The sequence below is a fragment of the Lactuca virosa genome, chromosome 3 (assembly GCF_052849685.1).
Source record: "Lactuca virosa cultivar CGN04683 chromosome 3, Lactuca_virosa_CGN04683_v6, whole genome shotgun sequence".
In the NCBI taxonomy this organism is placed as follows: domain Eukaryota; kingdom Viridiplantae; phylum Streptophyta; class Magnoliopsida; order Asterales; family Asteraceae; genus Lactuca; species Lactuca virosa.
Window position 1 is genome coordinate 173,793,070 of NC_136428.1, and position 26,124 is coordinate 173,819,193.

The window sequence follows — 26,124 nt, forward strand, 5'->3', positions numbered from 1 at the left end:
GGCCGGCCTTGGTGCCTTAGACCCATTGGTATGGTGAGGAGACTCACCTCTCAAAAATATTGAACTGATAAGATAAGATCAGATACGTCCCAACGCGCAACTCCAACTCAACTGCCTACAATCATCATATGACTACTTTGTCAAAATCCAAGCATACCAATAATATCCTCAAAGTCAAACTTGGTCAACCATGGTCAAAGTCAAGGTCAACAGTCCATGTTGACCCAACTCGTCGAGTGCATCTAGCAACTCGTCGAGTTCCTTCAGTGTTCAGAAAACTGGGGAAAACCCTAACCAACTCGCCAAGTTATCTCATCAACTCGCCGAGTTACTCGTCAGACCGAAAACGGGAAAAACCCGATCCAACTCGTCGAGTTATCTTATCAACTCGCCGAGTTTACTCTACAGACCGAAAATGGGAAAAACCCGCTCCAACTCGCCAAGTTGCCGTGGCAAATCGTCGAGTTTTCCCTTGTCTTAACATAATTAGTCCTTCCAGTCGAATCCAAACCTCCAAACTACAGATCCAGTCCCTTAAGACTGAAATACCACGTAAAGTTGCAAACTTTACGTGCATGCAAGGCCTCAAAAGGCTAAAACACTAAAACTAAGGTTCATACAAGTTTTAGGGCATAGAAAAGGGCTTAGACTAGATAAAGGGAGCAACTTTATGTCCATGAAGACCTAGAGGTGTCTAGATCTGGAACCATATCCTCATGACAAGTCCAAATCCGAGATTGACACAATTATGCACCAAAAGTGACAATATACTTCCATAAGATGAGATCTAAGCAAATAAGGATCAAGGTAACAACTTTATACCTCAAGATGGTTGCCTTAACAGAGTAGATGTTGGATCTATGGCCTTCTCCTCACTTCAATCTCTTCAATCTTCAAGTTTCCTTCCAAAAAGCACAAGATTCACTCTCCAATGCTCACACACACTCAAGAAATACTAAAACGCGGCTAGGGTTTCTCTCTGGACAGTTAGGACGATGAGGGAGGCCACAAATGATCCATAAGTTCCTTAAATAAGGTACAAACCCCTGAAAATTAGGGTTTTCCTTTACAGTGTCTACTCGTCGAGTTGGGGCTCCCCAACTCGTCGAGTCCCAATGCAAAACCCTAAAAACTTGAAAATTAAATGATACCTGAAACAGACGTTACAAAAGACATTATAGTCATTTTATATTAGGCAGAGACTGACACCGTAACAAATTCAAAACATGGGGAATGTCCGAATACAAAAGAAAACGTAGAGACCATACATGAAATTTTGGCAAATCATAAGGATGATTTAGTAATTTCTAATATAAATCCAATCACGTTATTGTTGTAACCAACATATTAATATTAGAATAATTTTCTAAATGTGTTCAATAATATTAATATAATATAAATATAAAATTGTAGATGCAGAAAATTATAGTAGGTGGTATATGCATTGAATGAGCCGTAAGATTCCACAACACAACGATAAGTTTTCTTGTTTCTTTAGCATTGTATCTCCCCCCACAATTTTATTGCACCACGAAACCACCAATTAAAACCCTCTAATTTCCTCCATTTTTGCACTCTTTAAGCAATCACTTTCTGCAAAAATGAGTCTTCTTTTAAATACAACAACTTTGTTCTATGGAGCACCCATTAGAACCAGATCTACAACGTTGCACTGCGAGACCCGAATGTTTCGACCCGTTTCTTCATCTTCATTCTCTTCTGTTTCTGCAATTTTGGCCAAGGAACAGCAATCAAACCTGCCGGAAAACAAAATCGGAGAAACCCATTTGAAATTGGCGTTTGATTTCAAGTCTTTCATGTTGGAAAAAGCTAATTCGGTAAATCAAGCCCTAGATTCCGCCGTTCCACTCAAACACCCGGAAAAGATCCACGAATCTATGCGGTACTCCCTTCTCGCCGGCGGAAAACGCGTCCGACCGATGCTGTGTATCGCCGCCTGCGAACTCGTCGGAGGCGACCCGTTAACGGCTATGCCTGCTGCCTGCGCTGTCGAGATGATTCACACCATGTCGCTAATGCACGACGACTTACCCTGCATGGATAACGACGACTTCCGCCGGGGAAAGCCCACCAATCACATAGTATACGGTGAGGACGTCGCCGTCCTCGCCGGCGACGCCTTACTTTCATTCTCATTCGAACACATCGCTACGGCGACAGAAGGCGTCTCCTCCGACCGGATTCTCCGGGCCATCGGCGAACTCGCGAAGTGTATTGGCTCAGAAGGTCTTGTCGCCGGTCAGGTTGTTGATATCTGTTCCGAAGGCGCCGATGTCGGATTAGACCATTTAGAGTTTATCCATTTACACAAGACGGCGGCTTTGCTTGAAGGCTCCGTCGTCCTCGGTGCCATTATGGGTGGCGGATCTGATGAAGAAATTGAAAAATTAAGAAAATTTGCGAGATCAATCGGGCTTTTGTTTCAGGTGGTGGATGATATTCTTGATGTCACAAAGTCGTCGGAGGAATTGGGCAAAACCGCCGGAAAAGATTTGGTGGCAGATAAGACTACATATCCAAAATTGTTGGGGATTGAAAAATCAAGAGAATTTGCAGAGAAATTGAACAAGGAGGCTCAAGAACAGTTGTTAGAGTTCGATCAACTAAAGGCAGCTCCTTTAATTGCTCTTGCTAATTATATTGCTTATAGAGAAAATTGATCTTTCTCATTTTATAATTATAATGTTTTTGGTCCCAAAATTGCATACAATATTCAAAAAGTAAGGTTTTTTTTTTCATAATTTGTGAATGATCACCAATCGCTACATGCAACTACAAGAAAGAAAGAAAAATGGATATAATGTTGAGAAAATTCGGATAATAACCAAAAACAATAGGTGGTTTGAAGAAAATAACCAAGGAAAAAACACATTTCAGAAAATGACCAAAGGATCCGCAGAGCACCCTCTGCGGATCTATTAAGCCCTCTGCGGAATTGCTACACCTCTGCGGAATGTTGTTTTTTTAGTTTTTTTCATTTTTTTGTGTTAATTTTAGTTTATTAATATTAAATTTTTTTAAATACACTAATACATTATGTAAAAAATTTGACAAAAAAGGTTTTTTTTTCGTTTTTTTTGCGTTAATTTTAGTTTATTAATATTAATTTCTTTTTAAAATACACTAATACAAACCAAATACATATAAATAACGTAATACAAACCGGTGCATATAAATAACCTAATTAAAATTATATAAATATTCCATGTTTTTTATAGGTTACAAAACATACCTTAAAAAACATACACATACAACCCTCATAATAAACATATTTTGAAATAAACTTCATTCATTCAAATCGAACCACAGAAACTTTGATCTGTTTTCGTATTCCGTCCATGGGTTATCTGTTGGTTGTGTCCCTAGGTTTACTGTCTCTTGCGTCCATTGGTTATCTGGCTCTTGCTGCCATTGGTACTCGGTGCAACCCTGCCATTGGTTCTGTGGCTCTTCTTGCGGTTAGTATTCGGTCTCTTGCGCTCATTGGTTATGTAGCTCCTGCTGCCATTGATGTTCAGTCTGTTGTGTCCATTGGTTGTCTGGATGCTGCTGCCATTGTTGTTCGGTATGTTGTGTCCATTGGTTCTCTGGCTCATGCTGCCATTGGTTTTCGGTCGCTTGCGTTTGTTCCTCTTCTGTTGCTTTTGTCCCACTCCCTGAAGCCCCAGTACGTTTTTTAGTTTTACTTTGGTTCTTTGGAACGATTTCCTTACACGTCCTTGTATTATGAGTTGTGCTATGGCATCTAGTACACCTTCTTATTTTTGGTTCCTCACCTTGAGATGGAATACGATTGGTGTTTTTTGGTCTACCGGCTTGATGTATTTCCATCACAGGAGGGTTAACAACCATAAGGTCATCCGGAACCTCCTAATCACTAAGTTCTGAAAGAGGGTATACGGCCTGCTCGTACGTTCTTCGATATGTTTCAATTTTATAAGCATCTATAGCCATATGGCCACAATGATCATTTTTCAAGTGCGTTAAAACCATTATCACATGACCACATGGCAAACCAGTTAGTTGCGAATATCTGCAAGAACAAGTCTTTTCCCTCAAATTCACTATGCCGCCGCTTTTGAAGTCATGCACTTGATATGTTGTATTGTCAACACCGGACACCGGATTTAGACATTACATGTCTCAGTTGAAATACATCAGTTTCATCTCCAAGCTCCATGACATACCCTAACCCCGGGTGTTTAAAAGACAAACATATATGACTATTTAACACACCCGCCTTACTTCTAACCATTTGTAATAACATTTCATGGTCAATGTTAGGAGGAAGATTTAAACCATAGTTTTTCACATTATTTCTAACGTAAACCTCAACTCCATTAACTAACTGTCACGACCCTCCCGTACACAAAATAATAAAACTCATTTTACAAATCACTCTCTACAAACACAACGAAAAAACAACTTCTACTAGTAATTGAAACTCACAAACTCACAAATAACCACTTAAATACGTCTATAACTTCTATAACTGATCCGCAGAGGTGTACATTGATCCTTCGAGATGTGCACTGATCCGTAGAGGTGTGCACTGATCCTTAGAGGTGTGCACTGATCCGCAGAGGTGTACACTGATCCTTAGAGGTATGCACTGATCCGCAGAGGTGTACACTGATCCTTAGAGATGTGCACAAATCCGTAGAGCTGTACACTGATCCTTAGAGGTGTGTACTGCTCCGCAGAGGTGTACACTGATTCTTATATATATATATATATATATATATATATATATATATATATATATATATATATATATATATATATATATATATATATATATATATATATAACAGACATTTCATTATTAGGTTATTTACAAAACCAGTTGAGTTAACTTTTACTTTCTTCCATAGAACATAAAATACAAAACAGTATAAATACATGAAAAACATACATCAGTAGCAAACGTATTACATAAAACATTTCATTATTTTTAACCTTTTTTGTCAAATTTTTTACATAATAATCACATAAAGTATAAGTGTATTTAAAAAAAATAATATTAATAAACGAAAATGAACGCAAAAAAAACGAAAAAAAAAATTAAAAAACCAACATTCCACAGAGCTGTAGCTGGATCCGCAGAGGCTTTAATGGATCCGCAGAGGGTGGATTCCCAAGGAGTTCTGTGGACTGATATCAAACATAAGTTTATTATTTTTAACATTTTTTTGTCAAATTATTTACATAATCACATAAGATATTAGTGTATTTAAAAAAATTAATATTAATAAACGAAAATGAACGCAAAAAGAACGAAAAAACGAAAAAAAAAAAATTAAAAAAAATCAATAAACAGCAATTCTGCAGAGTTGTAGAGGATCCGCAGAGCATTTAATGGTTCTGCAGAGGGTGTTCTGCGGATCCTGTGGTCATTTTCCAAAATTTTATTTTCCTTGGTTATTTTCTTCAAACCAATCTTCTTTTTTGGTTATTATCCGAATTTTCTCTGTAATGTTTTGTTTTTATTTTTATTATATATATATATATATATATATATATATATATATATATATATATATATATATATATATATATATATAAAGGTTTGACTGATTGAGTTGACTTACGGACATAATGTGAAACTCGTTTCTCATGTAACTCATCGGGTTTATCAAGCAATATGAATGCCAAATCAAATCGTGACAGCAAAACATTTAAGGAAAAAAAAAACATAATACTTTAGATGTGTGATTTTAATTAGTTAAACATTAAAGAAAAAAAAAGAGAAAGTGAGTTGCATTTTTAGTCTCTTAGTATAGTTGATTCTAAGGAAAAATATACTACAATAATTTATCTATCAGCATTCAGAAAAACTTTATATTTTATTTATATGCAGAAAAGTCTTTACATTTTCAGTTACATTTCAGATTTACCCAAATATCAATTTTTTAAGAAATTATAAGGTTGTTTTCTGACATAACATTTATCTTATTCGGTTTTAGGTTGACATGGAAAAAATTAAACAATGTCACTTATACTTGCTTGAGTAAATGGCCGTTGAGTAAATTATGTATTTCTCACGTTTTACTTTAGAAAAGAGGCAACTTCGTTTATTTATGTTTCATTGTTAACCTAAAAACAAAAATATAAATGTTATGTCACAAAACAACCGATAATTTCTTTAAAAAACCGAATATTTGGATTAATATGAATGTAATTAAAAATGTAAGGGTTTTTCTACATATAAAAAAAATATAAGGGTTTTTCTGAATGGTGATAGATAAATGGTTGTGTTTTTCTATATTTTGCCCTTGATTCTATCAATTTTGGTCACAAAATGTTTTCTTGCAATTTTGGGACCAAATTTGCAAAAATTAGTTATACCAAAAACATTCATTTAACTGGAGACAGAGACCAAAAGCATTACATGAACCTCAAATAAATATCAAAACTACAACAAAAGCTTTTTGGGACCAAAACTGAAAATATTAACTATTCTCAGGGACCAAAATGGTAACTTACTAAAAAAATAAAAGACATACCAGCCTCAAACATAAATACCACGTGGTGAAACTGAAGCTGCTCTGGGAGGAGTTGACTTTTTTCTAGTCCAGGTCAGTACCTAATATTTGTAAAATTAGACATTTAAAAAAAACATTGTATGTATTTTTAAAAACTTCATAATAACAATTATGACATGAATGTCTCTTCTAACAGGACCTTATTGTGATCCATTGAATTCTTTCTTACACCTCCAAACAATGCCAATGTAATTCCAGCTGTTAAAACAATATATAATAATCAATTATGAATGACCCATGCCCCTGGTGGGAATTTTTTATTTTATGTAACTTTAACAAGTTTATGTCCATAGATGGAGGGGCAAATTGATTGAAGTATTTGACGAAACACATGTGAACCATGCTCTAAAGAAAATTTACAAACAAATTCTAAATCGCTTTGACTGAAAGTATATAAATCTTCGAAATTTTACAAACAAATTCTAAATCCTTTTGACTGAATGAATATAAATCCCTTTATTGTTTTTTTGTTACTTTTAGATTGAATCATATCATGCATTACGTGTTCGTAAAGAATGAAGATTAAAGTGGACGAAGTGTTTGACCCAATAAGTTTTTGGTAATAATTGGTTTAATCTTTTTTCTAAACAGATATTAGTGTCGTCATTGAAGTTAGAGTAAGTTATAGAAATGGTCTTTGTGGTTAATGAAATTGTGCAATTTTTGTCCTTGATTTCTTTTTCTAACAATTAAGTTCTTAAGGATGGGACTTGTTGCAGTTTGGTCTCTAATCTATTAGGCTGAAGGGAGTGGTGTCACTGAAACCGCACTCCCTCCTATGCCAAGTAGACGTCAACTCATATTTTTTCTTATTTCATCAATTTGAAACCGTAATGTGGGAGTGAGAAAATGGTTAGGAGAGAGAGAAAAAAAAAGATGATTGGTTGAGAGAGGAGAGAGAGCAAGTAAAAGAGGAGAGAGAGAAAGGGGAGTGCACCCCTGGAAGGCCGCAGTGCAGCCTAGACCGCACCTGGACCGCACCCAGGGGAGGTGTGCATGATGATGTGGCGGGTGGAGTGTGGCCTAGACCGCACCCACTCCCTCTGGTCTTAACGAAATATATTTGTTGTAAATATATGTAATATCTCTTTATTAGTTTAGCTTGATCCTTTTCCCAAATTGCTGACTTTCTGTTGTAACTCTTGTATTTATATTTCCATTCATTCAATGAAAAGGGCATCGAATTCTGTAACTATTCACATGGTATCAGAGCGCCTCTAGCTCTTGCCCTATTTCTTCCCTCCGTTCTCTGCTTCTAGTAGTCTCATCACGATGAGCGACAAAGACGGAAACGCAGCAAGCAAAACCAATTCCCTTCATCCAGTCTATACGGTGACTAATATACAGAACAAAATCAGAGTTCTTGATGGTATGAAGGTAACTTACTCATCTTGGGTAAAATTATTCCAACTTCACGCTCGTGGATACAAAGTTCTCTCACATATCAATGACACAAAATCTCCAAACAAGACCGACCCTCAGTATGAATCGTGGGCAGAAATTGACGCCATTGTCCTTCAATGGATACATGGAACCCTATCAGATGATCTCCTTGTTAAAGAAGTTTGGTGGGAAGGATGTTATGGAGGTATGTGGCAGTGTGGAGGGCTTCAACCCAGAATGAGGGCGGAAGGGTGGCATGAGTAAGAAGAGAAAGCATGATTTCTTAAAGACGATCCGCAGACTAAATGAAATCATGCTTTCTCTTCTTACTCATGCCACCCTTCCACCCTCATTCTGGGTTGAAGCCCTCCACATTGCCACATACCTCCATAACATCCTTCCCACCAAACTTCTTGACTTCCGTACTCCTACCAGCACCCTTTAAAACAATTGTTATTTAAGTTTATTCTAAAAGAAAATTACTAATATAGGGTTTATGTTGTCCACGTATCCCTCTCCCCCTCGTTTCCATCGAAAGTTTTGTGATTCCTTGTTCTTTAGTGTTTTGACATCCGTTGTCACACCCCAAAACCGGAACGGCGGAAACATTCGGGGGTGGAGGACGTCATGTATAGTATCACAACAATGAATAGTAGTAAACAAGCAACAACATCATCCATTGCATTAATAATATAATGTTAATACAAGTGTATTCTGTCAAGTTTAATAGACACCAAAAATATAAATCAAAATGAAAGATGAGTCTTGAACGAGCTCCATCTTCTCTAAACCCTGCATCGGTACCTGTCTACTGGTGACCTGAGAATACAAGTTATTTTGAAAGAGAGTATCAGCTTTAAAGCTGGTGAGATCATAAGTATTTTAGTGTCTGTAGTTGTATGAAAGTGTTTGTAAGTATGTGATGTGTAAGATTGTAAAAGTTTGTGAATGTTTGTAAAAGGTTTGAATCTCCTAGAAAACCATATGTTTCCTACTAACAGTAGCCTTCTACCAAGGCATCTAGTGGTCGTGTGTGTGTCTCTTGTAAGAGTATGTATTTTCCCAAATCTGACTATCATTAACCAAAAATATAGTTTTTACATTACTGTATATTGTGTGAAGATCACAAAGTGAATGCAATGGGAAAATGAAATAGTACTGTAGTGTTGTATTAAGTAACTACTGATGTACTAACTACCTTAAACCAATTGTTATTTAAAGTACCATGTGATCGGCCTGTACCATACTACCGACTATAAACACGACGATGTAAGACGTCGGAAGGAATGACGTTTGGCACCCGTAGACTTGCAAGTCCCACTGTAGCGAGCATCAAGGTGTAGGATAGTCAATCCAGTATAGATCTATACACAAACTCAACGTTCTCCATTTAAGGAGATTCTGGATACAAAACGAGCCATGACAGGTGATGCCTGATGGGTTTTTGAGCATTCTAACACTCCTATGGTGTACATGCAACCCTAGAAACCTTGGATCTATGTTTGACTAAGATACATGCAAATAATTATTTTTCCAAGGTTCTTATCCTAACTAGCATGGCATGGGGTACTTGAATCAAATAAAACTAGTAGAATTACTTACCTTGTAGTAGTAGTTGATTGCTTGGAGTTTGAGAGCCTAGCACCAATAATGTGGATGCCTCAAATGGAAGTCACAAATCACCACAAACTTGGAAACTTGAGAGAATAGTCACAAACTTCTTGAAATCGGCCCTCTTAGTTTACACACATCAACTAGTCTTCTTTCAAGAACCAAAGCCTCCTTTATATAGTGTGGTGGATTAGGGTTACATCCATGTAAACCCTAATACCCATGTCTTTTCATTTCCATGAGATCCATGGGTTAAAGCTCCATGGAGTATCCATGGACTTTCCATGCAAGCCTAGCCCATTCCAAATAAGCATTAGCCCACACTATATAAATACAAGAGCCCATATTTAATTAGTCATACTTTTGATCTCTAAATTAATTCTAAATTAATTATAGATCAACACTAATTAAATAATATGATTTTATATTAATATATTAGAACTTATAATATATTAATAAATCATAACTTATAATATTCTCAAAAGATTATCCGTAAATTGTTCGGGTGAAGTGCAACCCAAATGGACCATGCCGGGTCGGGTCAAGTACATACCAAATATAGTTATGGACTTAGACACTATCTCCAACAGTCTCCCACTTGGATAAGTCTAATAACTATAGTTGCAAGTATGACTTCAGGAACCGATCAGCAATCGTAGCTCTTAAAACTCTGTTGAACTATGAAGCGCCATTTTAGATAAGTGATCATATAATCCTCTGTTCTAGATATCAGCCGGACAAATACATGGAACATGGTCTTGCTTATTGTCCAACATTTGTTTCCCGATTTCCGATTTGTTTGACATAGAACTTAACTAAACACATCAATTTAGTTCTGACCGGGCCCGGTACATAGGTCAAAACAAAATCATCGAGGGGCCCAGATATCGCTTCTAATTCTAGAAGGAACAGATAAACTTTGACTCATATGTTTGCTCTACTACTTGTTGAATTACACACAAAAGCACGGTTTATAACATCGAGTTACCAATGCGTTTTCGTGCAATCAATGCATAACCGACTCATAGGCAACAAATCATATCTCTAGGTTTGAAGACTTATATGATATTACCGTCTCACGATCACTCGAGATAAATTCCATGAAGTGATACAAGTGAGCGTGGGTTGAATCCAATACTCAGAACTTATGAGCACTCATGAGTGTTGTAGCCCCTCTTTGTCTAACATCTTAGACCTCCACAAGCCAACCCATGACAGTCTTGATTCATATCTACTTCCAACATATGACCGACTGTGGAGAGTTTGAATAATATGATATAAACCATAACATAATTATTCTGGAAGTCAAAACATGCAAAAAATAATAATAGTAAACGATTGACAAGAGATAACAACACTTTACTCATAAATAACAGCTTTTATTTATCATCAAATGTCAATTACATTTTACAAATTTCAAGATTATCTAACTACTAAAACTAATATCATCCTTCAGCCCTATGCTCCGAGCATGCTGGAGATGCTTAGCCCGAGTCAGTCCCTTCGTAAGGGGATCTGCTGGGTTCTCATCCGATGATACCCTCTTTGCCACGAGGATTCCTTCTTCTATTCGATGTCTGATGAAGTGATATTTTCTGTCAATGTGTCTGGATCTCCCATGATCTCTTGGTTCCTTGGCTAAGGCAACCACACTATTGCTGTCACAGAAAATCTCCATTAGCTCCTTTATAGCTGGTACAACTCCAAGGTCTCCGATGAAGTTCTTTAGCCATATAGCCTCCTTTGCTGCCTCGCTTGCTGCTATATACTCTGATTCACAAGTGGAATCAGCCACTGTCTCCTGCTTGGAACTTTTCCAAGTAATTGCCCCTCCGTTTAGAGTAAAGACCCAGCCCGACTGAGAGCGGAAATTATCCCTGTCAGTCTGAAAGCTAGCATCACTGTACCCTACAACTCTCAAGTCCTCACTGCCACCGAGGGTAAGGACCCAGTCCTTAGTCCTCCGTAGGTACTTGAGGATATTCTTTACCGCAGTCCAGTGTGCCTTGCCAGGGTTCCCCTGATACCTGCTAACCATGCTCAAAGCAAAGGCTACATCAGGTCGAGTACACGTCATAGTATACATGATCGATCCTACAGCTGAAGCATAAGGTATTCGACTCATTTCTGCTATCTCAGCCTCAGTACTAGGGCTTTGTGTCTTACTCAATCTGGCGTTACTCTGGATGGGTAACTCTCCTTTCTTGGAGTTATGCATGTTGAACCTTTTCAACACTTTGTCCACATAGGTGCTTTGACTAAGTCCAATTAGTCTTTTACTCCTGTTTCTCAAAATCCTTATCCCTAGGATATAGGCAGCTTCTCCAAGGTCCTTCATAGCGAAACATTTCCCAAGCCAGGACTTTACTTCCTGCAGGGTTGGGATGTCATTTCCTATGAGTAGTATGTCATCCACATACAGTACCAAAAAGCTGACTATACTCCCACTAGCCTTGATATAGACACAAGATTCATCTTCACTCCTTGAAAAGCCAAATTCTTTGATTTTCTCATCAAAGCAAAGATTCCATTTGCGAGGTGCGTGTTTTAATCCATAAATGGATTTCTCGAGCTTACACACTCTACTGGGGTACTCTGTACTAACAAAACCCTCTGGCTGAACCATGTAAACATCTTCAGCCAACTTTCCATTAATGAAAGCGGTTTTGACATCCATTTTCCATATTTCATAATCATGAAATGCAACAATGGCTAACAGAACCCTAATAGACTTAATCTTGGCCACTGGTGAAAAGGTCTCATGATAATCAACTCCCGGAGTTTGAGAATAACCCTTTGCAACCAGTCGTGCCTTATAAGTGTGTACATTACCATCCATGTCGGTATTCTTCTTGAAGATCCATTTGCACCCAACTATCTTACGATCAGGTACATTGTCAACCAAGTTCCAAACTTGATTGTCATACATGAACTGTATCTCGCTATCCATAGCCTCTTTCCATTTAGCAGCCTCAGGGCCTGCCATGGCTTCCGTGTAGCTGTTAGGCTCATCCAGATTTACCAGTGTGTTATCACTGATAAGTGTCTCACCTTCTGCAGTAATATGAAAAACATAATAATGCTCAGGTGCATTCCTAACTCTGGTGGAACGCCTCAGAGGTATAGATTCTTCAGTCGGCTCAACAGGAGTTTCCTCCTCAGGTTGAGGGCTAGGGTTTGAGGTTCCTTCACCACTTGACTCTTGAATTTCCTCAAGGTCAATTTGCCTCCCACTGTCTCCTTGGCTCATGAATTCTCTCTCTCTCGAAAGAATCCTCTTCTTGCTACAAAAACCACATTATCACTGGGTCTGTAGAAGTTGTAACCAAAGGATTTATGTGGGTAGCCGATGAAAATACACCTTTCGCTTCGGGGTTTCGAGCTTATCGTGAGTCTCGCGTCTCACGAAAGCCTCGCAACCCCAAATCTTGATGTGGTCTAGAGTGGGAACTTTTCCAGTCCACACCTCGTGAGGTGTTTTGACAACCTTCTTTGTAGGGACTAGATTAAGGATATGGGCGGCAGTCTCTAAGGCATACCCCCAAAATGAGATTCGTAGCGAAGCTCGACTCATCATGGAACGAACCATGTCCAACAAGGTCCGATTGCGCCTCTCAGCTACACCATTCAACTGTGGTGTCCTAGGAGGTGTCAATTGTGAGACAATCCCACATTCCTTAAGATAGTCAAGGAACTCAGTACTAAGATACTCACCACCATGATCGGATCGAAGCATCTTAATGTTCCTGCCCAACTGATTCTCCACTTCTTGCTTAAACTCTTTGAATTTCTCAAAGGTTTCTGACTTATGCTTGATTAGGTAGACATATCTATATCTACTAAAATCATCAGTAAAAGTCACATAGAACCGATTAGCATCTCTTGTGGCGTTTCTGAAGGGTCCACACACATCAGTGTGTATGAGGTCCAACAAACCTTCACCCCTAGCACAAGTGCCAGTAAAAGGTGACTTTGTCATTTTACCAAGCAAACAAGATTCACAACTATCATCTGACTTTAGGTCAAATGACTCCAAGACTCCATCCTTTTGGAGTTGGCCTATGCGTTTCTTGCTTACATGTCCAAGACGACAATGCCATAAGGATGCTTTATCTAAGCTAGTGGAAGAGTTAATACACAATACATTATTTCCTAGATTATCTACGCCAGATACAGTTTCATACACGCCATCACAAGGTAATGCTTTAAAATAAAGAACATTATTAAAGAAAGCATCAATACTACCATTATTATTATCAAAATAAAAGGTAAAACCTTGTTTATACAATGCATGAAAGGAAATAACATTTCTTTCCATTTCTGGCGAATAATAACATTTATTCAAATCTAATGTAAACCCACTATTTAGCACTAAGGAATAAACTCCTATCTTGGTGACAGGTGAAGCTTTCCTGTTTCCCATGATCAAGTTTATCTTTCCCTGCTCCACATTCTCACTTCTTTTTAGTCCCTGCAAATCACAACATATGTGAATACCAAAACCTGTATCAAGGACCCAAGACTTAGAATGAGGTGAGTTATTAGACAATATAGTGTATATACCTGCATGGTTGGGTTTTACTTTCCCATCCTTCAAATCTTGCTGGTACTTTGGGAAGTTTCGCTTCCAGTGCGACTTTTCATGGCAATAGAAGCATTCAGCCTCATTAGGGTTAGCAGAAGGAGTGACAAAACCTTTCTTGGTTTTGCTTGAAGAGGATCCTTCAAGGGTCTTACCCTTGGTACCCTTAGAAGGGTTCTTGTGACAACCGTCAAATTTCGGTCAAGGCAAAGTCAAACTAAGTCAACAAGTCAAACCGGTCAACTCCCTTAACCCTTGTATGTTAGGGTTTACGTTATGTAATAACTGTACAATTCGCTACTTTAATGAGAAAACATCATTTGGAAAATTCGTGTGTTTGATTTTCCTTAGCCTTTACAGTGCTAAACAACATTGGAAATTTAATAAACCATACTCAAGATTACTTGACGCTAATAGGATCAAAACCCATACACTACGATATAAATTGACGTTAATAGCAACATAGTATAGTACAACGTTATAACTATAATCCAATTAAATTATGATACCATATTAAAATCAAATCAAAGTATAATGCTCTAATTAAATTAAAAGAATCAAACTTGAATGCTATAATTAAACTTCAAATCAAAGTAGATTGTTATAATCAAATAATAACCTATCTTTTATAAAACTCTATTTTTATAAACTTTACATTAAATTTTATAAAACTCTTATATTAATTATGTAAAAGATGCTTGTGTTAGTGGGAAATTATGAAGACCACCAAAAGCAAAAAGATTATTCCCATGGTCTCCCACTCACACCTCCCATCCACTTTCCTTTCCTTTTTCTCCCAACACATTATTCTCTTTACCACTTAAACCTTCTCTATTCTTTCTCTCACTCTCAATCTCGAAATTCATCCAAGAAATACTCATATTCCAGCCAAGAACAATCTATTATACTCCAATCTTCATTCCTCTTGAAGCATTCAACAAGGTATGTTGTTAAAAGTTTCAAATTCATACAAGAAACAAATGAAATCCACCAAACTATCTAAAACTCATTTTATGCATAAACCTGATTTTTTTCAGAATCCCATCAATAAAATAAGAAGTTCTGCAAATTTTTCAGAAAATAACTTATTTTTATTGAATTACTATAATTATTGCAATAAAGTAGGGCAATAATTCACATAAAATACTTTTTGCATTCAATAAATTCTGAGAAAATTCTGGGATGACCCATATATTGATTAAACATAATTTATGAAGTTTCATGCATTTATATTACTGTTTACTATTATTTATGGTTTTATTGATTAATTAATAATTAAATATATAAAAAATACTTCCCATAGTCACAAATATCCGAAACTTATACACTGGGCTCTATATCATGTTATAAAACTATGGTTAATTTTACAGAATTTTTGCGAATCATTTATTATTTTACCCGAATTTTGTTGTTGTTTAATCATTAAAGTATTAAATAAATACTAAAACAGTTCAGAAAAATATAAAATTTTTACAGTAATTAATATTGTATGAAATAACGATTTCCTAATAATTTCCTAATTTTTCAATACTGTTTACTATTTAAAACCATTTTCCTAAGTATTTAAGCATGTAAAAATGCATTTTAATGATTATTTCATATAAATAATTGTTAAAATCTGTAAATAATTATAATTGGGCAAGTTATTATTTTAATAAGAAATTATTAAAATCTGGCCTAAATTGAAAATATAAATTAATTATGCAAAGTAATTAATTCAATTTAAAATTCATTTAACAAATGAATACCTTAATATTCTAATCAAAATGAATTATTGTTAATTCATCTAATATAAGAATATGTGTCTAATTATTTGTATTAGTACTCTATTCTCGTTTAGCAGTTCCTAAACCAAAACTATTAATTATATTAGGTTCTACGCCATTTTGACCCGAACCGTCTATCGTACGACACACGCATGTCGTTTTGGGACTAATTTGAGTAATCTACCCCATATTTTATAATTTTCAATACTTTTGGGGTGTATCATGTGGTTCTAATATGTTCCAACTTCATTTTATTGTTTTATCACAATTGAGACATTGTTGGGACATTTATACGTGAGTCATTAATTGTATAACTATTGTTTGTTTACGCTACATGTACTTGTAGTGCATTACCATTTTTAGTCTAATCTCCATGACTATGCCCGTATTCTTGAGGTACGTTATGGACAATAATAGCGCTATTGGGTTGACCACCCTGCCTTGGGACGCTAAGGTGATTGATCGCACGTGGTTGAGTGTGTTTGATGATTAGATGCTCTATCCTATATATATATATATATATATATATATATATATATATACATATGTATATATAGGGTGAGGACTTATTGTTGTTGTTATCATTTGTTAATCAATTTTTGATTTATAAACCGTTATCTCAAATACAATTGTTTGCCGACTTCAAAAGAAAACAAATTTCAAATTATAAATGTTTCAACTTCACAATTTTCTCTACTAAAATTAGATTACTCACCAACTCTCGTAGTTGACCTGTTTTTACCCATGATGCAGATTTGAAGAATGAAGTTGATGAAAAATAGGTTGTGCCTTAGAAATCCACAAGACTATTTAAATTTGATGTAATAAATGTTGTTCGTATTTGGATTTGTATTTGTATGTTGTGGATCTTGTTTGCATACTTAGTACTTAATTGAATCTAATCATATTATAACATAGTTGTCATGAGACTTTGAACAATATATCACGCCTTGATCGATTCCGACAAGGATCGGGGTGTGACAGATTGGTATCAGAGCCCTTGACTATAGGGAATTAGGTTAATTGCCTTGACCTAGTCTATAGCCTCTAGGGTCCTCTCGTATGCTAGTTTATAAAATGCATACACAACTGCATGCAATTCACACTTAGAAAAGCCTAGGAATACCTTTGTGTGTTAATTGCTCCCTTAAGTGCATACGTATTACTCCTGACACTTATATGTGTGCATACACTGGTGAATATTCTCCTCTTTCTCTGAAAAATCACACACATATTCAAGTGGTAAAAAAAATGTATATACATATATATTCCTTAAAGCTCATAGGAAATTCAAAGTCATCCACTCTAGTTGGGTAGGATCATAGTAATGGACGCGTAGTAACTGGAAGGGGGAGGTGCCGGTAGCCCGAAAGTCCTGACTAGGCAAGCATTCGTATACATCCCAATCAACCGAGGGACCAGTTTGCTTACCTGGGGACCAAAGGCGAGAGTTCCCAAACCTATAGGCCAAAGCGCGTCATTCACATTACTTTTGAGCCATCAAAATACCCGACCTTATCAAACGTATCTGAAAGGATACACTCCAAAATGGCCAACTCATTGGACTATTAAGTTCCCTAATGGTCCTAGAAGTGGGAAAGACATGTGAAAACTTAGTTTTGTGGGGGGCCACACAAGTGCTACATGTTTCACATTTAGTAACCATGGAAAGCCCAAAAGGTGCCCAACACTCCTAACCATGGCCCAACAAGTGTTTTACAATTATTTTACCCAACAATTGCAACCCAACTTCATTCTCTTCAGCCACAAGCTCCAGCAACCACTCCTCGTTGCTCGTTCAAGCACTTTCGTAACTGCAATCCGCCTTACTTCAAAGGCATCGATGGTGCCACCGCACTCCACACATGGATTGAAGAAATGGAGAGTACTTTCATCCATATCGAGTGTCCTGAGGAGCTGATGGTCCGTCATGCTACAGGGTGCCTCCAAGGTCATGCTCTCACATGGTGGAACCTAGAAAAACGGGCAAAGGGAGAGGTTGTTGCCTTGGGAATGACCTGGTCAAAACTAAAGGAACGCATGATGGAGAAGTTCTGCCCTGACAGCGAATTGCAAACTCTCGAGGATGAATTCTGGAATCTGAAATAGGTGGGAGGCGACAACGCGACCTACACCAATAGATTCCATGATCTCTCGAGACTCCTACCTCACATGGTTCAACCTATGAAAACTGCAATACGCCGCTACATCAAAGGGTTACCACGCCAGATCTGTGATTCGGTGACCAGCAGCAGGCCATCTACCCTAGAATCCGCCATTGAAATAGCAGGTCAACTCAACGAGGACAATATGAACGATGGTGTCCTCCCATGCAAGGGTTCAAATATGTCAACTGAAAAGCCGACCCCTGAGACCCCCCTAATTGTCAAGTCCGAGTCCTCCCACCGACATGACAAAAAGAAGCGGAAAAGTCATCACCACAACCATGCTGTTATTACCCCTGGTACTCCTATCACCCAAGTCACCCCACAAGCCCAACCGAATAAAAAGTCGTATACCGGACCTCACCCCCTCTGTAACCACTGTAACTATCACCATATGACCACCAGCCCGTGTCGCTTCTGTACGAATTGTGGTCGCTATGGCCACTTGGCAGACACATGTCGTACACCAAAAACTCAGCGACCACTCTATCTACCCTCAAATCAGCAAACACAAACCCGGTATCCAACTGGAACATGCTTCAACTGTGGTGACCCCACCCATTTCAGAAACACGTGTCCTAGGCTAGTCAATATCATCAACACCCAAGCCCAGGCAAATCCAACAATGCAGGTTCCAGCTCCCAAAGGCCGAGCCTTTGTCATTACCGCAACCCAAGCAAAGACCGATAACAAGGTCGTAAATGGTACGTTTCTCATAAATGACTGCTACGCGTCAGTACTTTTTGATTCAGGTGCCGCTAAAAGTTTTGTGTCTTTGGAATTTGAGCCCATACTTCACACATATCGCACGATTCTTGATGAGTACTTTACCGTAGAAGTCGCCGATGGAAAATACGTTTCACTCAATGCAGTCATCCAAGATTACACTTTCGATTTTTGCGGTCATAAATTTTCTGTCAATTTAGTTCCTATGGAACTTGGTAGCTTCGACATCATCGTAGGAATGTATTGGCTATCCCAAAACCATGCTGAAATAGTATGTTACGATAAGTTCATTCGTATTCCTCTCGCCGACGGTCAAAGTCTTCGTATTTATGGCGAGACTCATTCGAAAAAGCTTAGTCTTATGTCATATACTCAAGCTCGATCATATCTATGAAAAGAATAAATGGCTTTCTTAGCCCATGTGGTGGAAACAAAGGTCAAAGAAAAGAAGATCGAAGATATTCATGGTAGACTCATTAGGATCAACAGTCTAATAAAATTTTAATTACACATAACTGGGGGCATGTCGAGTGAATCTTAGGAGTGGATCAGACATGGAACAAATCACAAGATTATAATCAAGTTATTCCTACTAAATTCATAAGTCTATTTATATAGACCTCTGGTATAGAGTCGTCAGCGTAGTCGTGTCGGCAATCTAGAACATAGCTAAATACATAATACAAAACTATAATACCCAAATTATACAAAATTTTCTGCATTAAAAATCAATAGACAAACACAATGAAACTAAAAAGGGTATCAAACTATCAAGAGAAAAACACATACAATGTAGATTAAAATCCACTAATTATAACAAAATGGCTAAAAGAAAAGGTAAGGAATAAGGATTGTTAAGTCCTCTCTTCTTATAAATAGCTTTGAAGCAAGCTTGCCTAAGCTTCTTTATTCTTTCTGTCAATTCCATACCTGACAATTTCTCCATCATCTTCTTGTGCCCTTCTAACGTCTCTATCTCCTCCTTTAATCCCAACTCCTAGTTTTTTTTTAAAAAAAGGTAGATGCAATATATTTTTCGTGTGAGTTCACAAAATTTACAATGAGTTAAGTTTATATAAATATAAATCAGGAAATCGTAGTAAATCAATTAATTTGATGTGGAATATGCCTAGGGCCATTGTTTATGTTATAAAGAAACTAATAATTAAAATTTTAGAAAATACCAAAACTACTTTGGTTACCAAGTGCAGGCATGCATGCATGAGTAATGTATAGAAGGTTATTATCGTAATTTACCTTGGCATTTTGAATGAGAGATTGTAGGCTCGTAAGTTTTCTATGAGGCCATCTGTTTATGTTTAGCTCTCTGCATCTTTTCTTCAACAATGTTAACCCTATCCCTAGTTCCTTTGCTGCCATGATTATCGGCATCTCAAAGTACTTCTCTATCTCTTCAAACTCCAATGGTCTCAATCTCTTTGCCACCTTCCGGCCACCGTGATCAGTGGTGGCAGCACTAGAACTACATGTAGCCTCACCACCGGATTTACAGTCTTCACTGAAACTAACCAATGGTAAATTACCATCCTCCCAACAATCCCATAAGCTTATGTCTTTAAGGGGATCAAAATTGTGAAACTCATTTCTAGAAATGATGTTTTGATCTTTGTTAAGTACTGTGGAAACGTTCTGATCGAGCACTTCATGCAATTTTTCCGACAACTCGTAATCACGGTGGTCGAGCATGTCACCACTGCAAAAATCCAAAAAAAAAAAAAAACTCAAGATAATCAAATCCAACACGATGAAAGACTCTTTTTGATCACTACAAATCCAAACCATGTTTTGATCAATGTCGACAAAATCACTTTTCTGTGCGAAAGATGGTGTAATGAGTGACGTTTATATATACCTGAAAAGATCTTGATGATCAAAGTATTGAAACCAATCGAGGTCATCTATGGGGTTTTGGTGATCTGCAGGTGGATCCATTTGTGAGGGAGAAGTTAAAAGTCGCGATAAGAATGTGATGATTTATATAAGTGAAGTGGGAGAAGTAATTAATAGCAAGTTGTGAGAATGCAACAAAACAAGTTAAGCACTTCTGAAAAATTGATAAATGATTTCGGTAACACTCGCGGAATATAAACTAGTGAAAATTACAAACGAAATTGAATATATATAGTCTATGATGTTATGGTTATTGTGTATCTAACAAATGAAGAAGAAAATGAATATATATATTCTTTGAGCCGTAACCTTCTTCTTCAATTCACACACATATACGTATATGTTGCTGAAAATTATGACTTGTGTGCCTCATGCATTTAATGCATCACATGCCTACTGCATATTCTTGACTTTGAAGCTACGTACCAGTTTCCAATTTCCCCAGTAGCATACTTTTCATTAGAAAGTACTCCAAGTCTTCACACATGCAAATTATGACTTGTGTGTCGCTATAGGTATGTCGTTGGCCCTTGTTAAAAACCTATAGCGACAACAAGTCATCGTAATAGATTAAACCTGTGGTGACAACGAGTCGTCGCTATAGGTAACTAATAAAACTATATTTTGACCCCGAAGATATGATTGACAAAATCTATCCGACGAGACCCTCGTGATACCTCGTGACGAAATTGAAATCAACGAGAGTCTCCACTTCGTGGAAGAACCAGTAGAAATCATGGATCGAGAGATCAAAAGAACAAAGCAAAGTCGTATTCCCATTGTGAAGGTCCGCTGCAACGCTAAACGAGGACCCGAATTCACCTGGGAACGTGAGGATCAGATGAAACAAAAGTATCCACATCTCTTCCCAAACTCTCGAAATCCCAGTCAAAATGAAAATTTCGGGACGAAATTCCTTCTAACGGGGGGATGATGTGAAAACCGTCAAATTTCGGTCAAGGCAAAGTCAAACTAAGTCAACAAGTCAAACCGGTCAACTCCCTTAACCTTTGTATGTTAGGGTTTACGTTATGTAATAACTGTACAATTCGCTACTTTAATGAGAAAACATCATTTGGAAAATTCGTGTGTTTGATTTTCCTTAGCCTTTACAGTGCTAAACAACATTGGAAATTTAATAAACCATACTCAAGATTACTTGACGCTAATAGGATCAAAACCCATACACTACGATATAAATTGACGTTAATAGCAACATAGTATAGTACAACGTTATAACTATAATCCAATTAAATTATGATACCATATTAAAATCAAATCAAAGTATAATGCTCTAATTAAATTAAAAGAATCAAACTTGAATGCTATAATTAAATTTCAAATCAAAGTAGATTGTTATAATCAAATAATAACCTATCTTTTATAAAACTCTATTTTTATAAACTTTACATTAAATTTTATAAAACTTTTATATTAATTATGTAAAAGATGCTTGTGTTAGTGGGAAATTATGAAGACCACCAAAAGCAAAAAGATTATTCCCATGGTCTCCCACTCACACCTCCCATCCACTTTCCTTTCCTTTTTCTCCCAACACATTATTCTCTTTACCACTTAAACCTTCTCTATTCTTTCTCTCACTCTCAATCTCGAAATTCATCTAAGAAAGACTCATATTCCAGCCAAGAACAATCTATTATACTCCAATCTTCATCCCTCTTGAAGCATTCAACAAGGTATGTTGTTAAAAGTTTCAAATTCATACAAGAAACAAATGAAATCCACCAAACTATCTAAAACTCATTTTATGCATAAATCTGATTTTTTTTCAGAATCCCATCAATAAAATAAGAAGTTCTGCAAAATTTTCAGAAAATAACTTATTTTTATTGAATTACTATAATTATTGCAATAAAGTAGGGCAATAATTCACATAAAATACTTTTTGCATTCAATAAATTCTGAGAAAATTCTGGGATGACCCATATATTGATTAAACATAATTTATGAAGTTTCATGTATTTATATTACTGTTTACTATTATTTATGGTTTTATTGATTAATTAATAATTAAATATATAAAAAATACTTCCTATAGTCACAAATATCCGAAACTTATACACTGGGCTCTATATCATGTTATAAAACTATGGTTAATTTTACAGAATTTTTGCGAATCATTTATTATTTTACCCGAATTTTGTTGTTGTTTAATCATTAAAGTATTAAATAAATACTAAAACAGTTCAGAAAAATATAAAAATTTTACAGTAATTAATATTGTATGAAATAATGATTTCCTAATAATTTCCTAATTTTTCAATACTGTTTACTATTTAAAACCATTTTCCTAAGTATTTAAGCATGTAAAAATGCAATTTAATGATTATTTCATATAAATAATTGTTAAAATCTGTAAATAATTATAATTGGGCAAGTTATTATTTTAATAAGAAATTATTAAAATCTGGCCTAAATTGAAAATATAAATTAATTATGCAAAGTAATTAATTCAATTTAAAATTAATTTAACAAATGAATACCTTAATATTCTAATCAAAATGAATTATTGTTAATTCATCTAATATAAGAATATGTGTCTAATTATTTGTATTAGTACTCTATTCTCGTTTAGCAGTTCCTAAACCAAAACTATTAATTATATTAGGTTCTACGCCATTTTGACCCGAACCGTCTATCGTACGACACACGCATGTCGTTTTGGGACTAATGTGAGTAATCTACCCCATATTTTATAATTTTCAATACTTTTGGGGTGTATCATGTGGTTCTAATATGTTCCAACTTCATTTTATTGTTTTATCACAATTGAGACATTGTTGGGACATTTATACGTGAGTCATTAATTGTATAACTATTGTTTGTTTACGCTACATGTACTTGTAGTGCATTACCATTTTTAGTCTAATCTCCATGACTATGCCCGTATTCTTGAGGTACGTTATGGACAATAATAGCGCTATTGGGTTGACCACCCCGCCTTGGGACGCTAAGGTGATTGATCGCACGTGGTTGAGTGTGTTTGATGATTAGATGCTCCATCCTATATATATATATATATATATATATATATATATATATATATATATATATATATATATACATATGTATATATAGGGTGAGGACTTATTGTTGTTGTTATCATTTGTTAATCAATTTTTGATTTATAAACCGTTATCTCAAATACAATTGTTTGCCGACTTCAAAAGAAAACAAATTTCAAAGTATAAATGTTTCAACTTCACAATTTTCTCTACTAAAATTAGATTACTCACCAACTCTCGTAGTTGACCTGTTTTTACCCATGATGCAGATTTGAAGAATGAAGTTGATGAAAAATAGGTTGTGCCTTAGAAATCCACAAGACTATTTAAATTTGATGTAATAAATGTTGTTCGTATTTGGATTTGTATTTGTATGTTGTGGATCTTGTTTGCATACTTAGTACTTAATTGAATCTAATCATATTATAACATAGTTGTCATGAGACTTTGAACAATATATCACGCCTTGATCGATTCCGACAAGGATCGGGGTGTGACAGTTCTTTCTCTTCTTCCCTTTGCCATGCCCGATTGCCAAGACATTGGCCGCAATTGGAGTAGGAGTAGGAGTAGTAACAACCGACTTACCCTTTAGACCACTTTCGGCGGTCTTCAAGAGTCCTTGAAGTTTGCTGAGGGTGACTTCTTCCTTGTTCATGTGATATGTCATGCGGAATTGATCATAACACGATGGCAAGGAGTGCAAAATGATGTCTATTGCTAACTCCTCAGGGAAGTTCACATTCAGCTTCAGTAAACGGTCCACATACCTTTGCATTTTCTGCATGTGGCCCGTGATGGGTTCACCATCCTTCATTCGGGTTGTTATCATGGAGGAGATTATTTCATATCGCTCTTGACGAGCACTTTGATGGTAGCGGTCCATCAAGTCCTGGTGCATCTCAAAAGGATAATAGTCCTCATAGGACTTTTGGAGCTCGGCTGTCATGGTGGCCATCATGATGCATGCCACTTTTGTAGCATCTCTTTCATGTACCTCATATTCAGCAAGCTCTTCAGGAGTAGCAGTTGGCTCGGGTACCTTCAGCTCATTGTCGAGAACATATTCTTTGTTCTCATACCGAGTGACCATCCTGATGTTTCTGATCCAATCTGTAAAGTTGGACCCATCAAAGATGACTCTCCCACACAGATTCATGAGAGAGAATGAGCTAGTAGGGTTTGAGCCAGAAGCATTGTTATTGGAAGACATCTGAAAAGAAGAGGGAATAGATTAGATTAGACATAGAGATAGTCCTTAACAAAACACCCAAATGTAATATTAAGACTAGGACCCAACACAATATTTTATAACTTAGAAGAGGGATGCCGTAATCTAAGCTATAAGATATTTGAAGGTAGGTAAATGACGATTCACCAATTTCCACCATGAAAAACGAAATATTTAATTAGGTTTTAATTGGTTTAGAAACTCCTAGATTCTTTGAGATTCATTGAACTTTCTTCAATGGCATGTTTCAATCTCGAGTGTGCCCTTCAAGTTTTGTGACTAGGATGCCGAGGATCACAAAACAAGGTGTGAAGTAACCATGCAAATTACTTGGTACCCTTAATGTATTACCCCTCAATCGATGTGCCGGTTAACCACACACGCTCCATCGATACTATGATAAACATTAAGTCACCCTTTATCTACCTTGTTAAGTTCAAGTTAGTGTGCCGGTTAACCACACACGCTCCACTAACGACTTAAACAAAGTGTAAAGTGTAATTTCATGGATTAGCACCTTATTCACATTTTCCTAAAATAACTAGGATTGGGAATTCAATAAAGTTTAGTTACTTTAGTATTATCATTATACTTTTAATGAGAATTTATAAGTCCTTGTCCTACCCGTTCGGCTAACGACCCTCCACCGATCAAGGAAGCGGTGGGTGAGAGTGGACACCCATTAAGTTGCCATTTTATAGGCAACAACCTTATACCCCCCTTATAGACCGGCTTCGTGAATGAGGCGTACTAGCGGTAAGACGACTTGATCTTATACATATATAAATATTATTAAACTTATAATATTATAAAGTATAAGGGTTGAATTTTAACTTTTAAAATTCTAGGGGTTGGAACTAAAGTTTTTAATATGACTTTACATGTTCCAAAACTTGAGGGCAAGTTTTGTAAACTTTCAAAACTTTTCATTTCTCATAACTTATGAGTTAATGGTTATTAAAAATGAAGACTCTTCATTTTTTTGTAACCTATGTGTTCTTTTAATGGTTATTTATAAATGTGACTTTTGGTTATCCATAACTTAAGAACTAGTTATGGACTCCATTAAAACACATAAAGATCAAGAATTAATCTAATCAATTATTAGCACATAATTTATATGATCTTCTAAACTCATATGTTTATGAATGTTCATA

At 36.3% G+C, this 26,124-nt stretch overlaps 1 protein-coding gene across 1 annotated transcript; it reads left to right on the top strand.

The window, feature by feature from the left end:
* Window positions 1–1,435: 1,435 nt before the first annotated feature.
* On the top strand, window positions 1,436–2,721 carry GGPS1 (geranylgeranyl pyrophosphate synthase 1). Its single transcript, XM_079085869.1, has one exon. It carries the CDS (start codon window positions 1,602–1,604, stop codon window positions 2,679–2,681), a length of 1,080 nt encoding a protein of 359 aa, XP_078941995.1. The 5' UTR covers window positions 1,436–1,601; the 3' UTR covers window positions 2,682–2,721.
* Window positions 2,722–26,124: the final 23,403 nt, after the last annotated feature.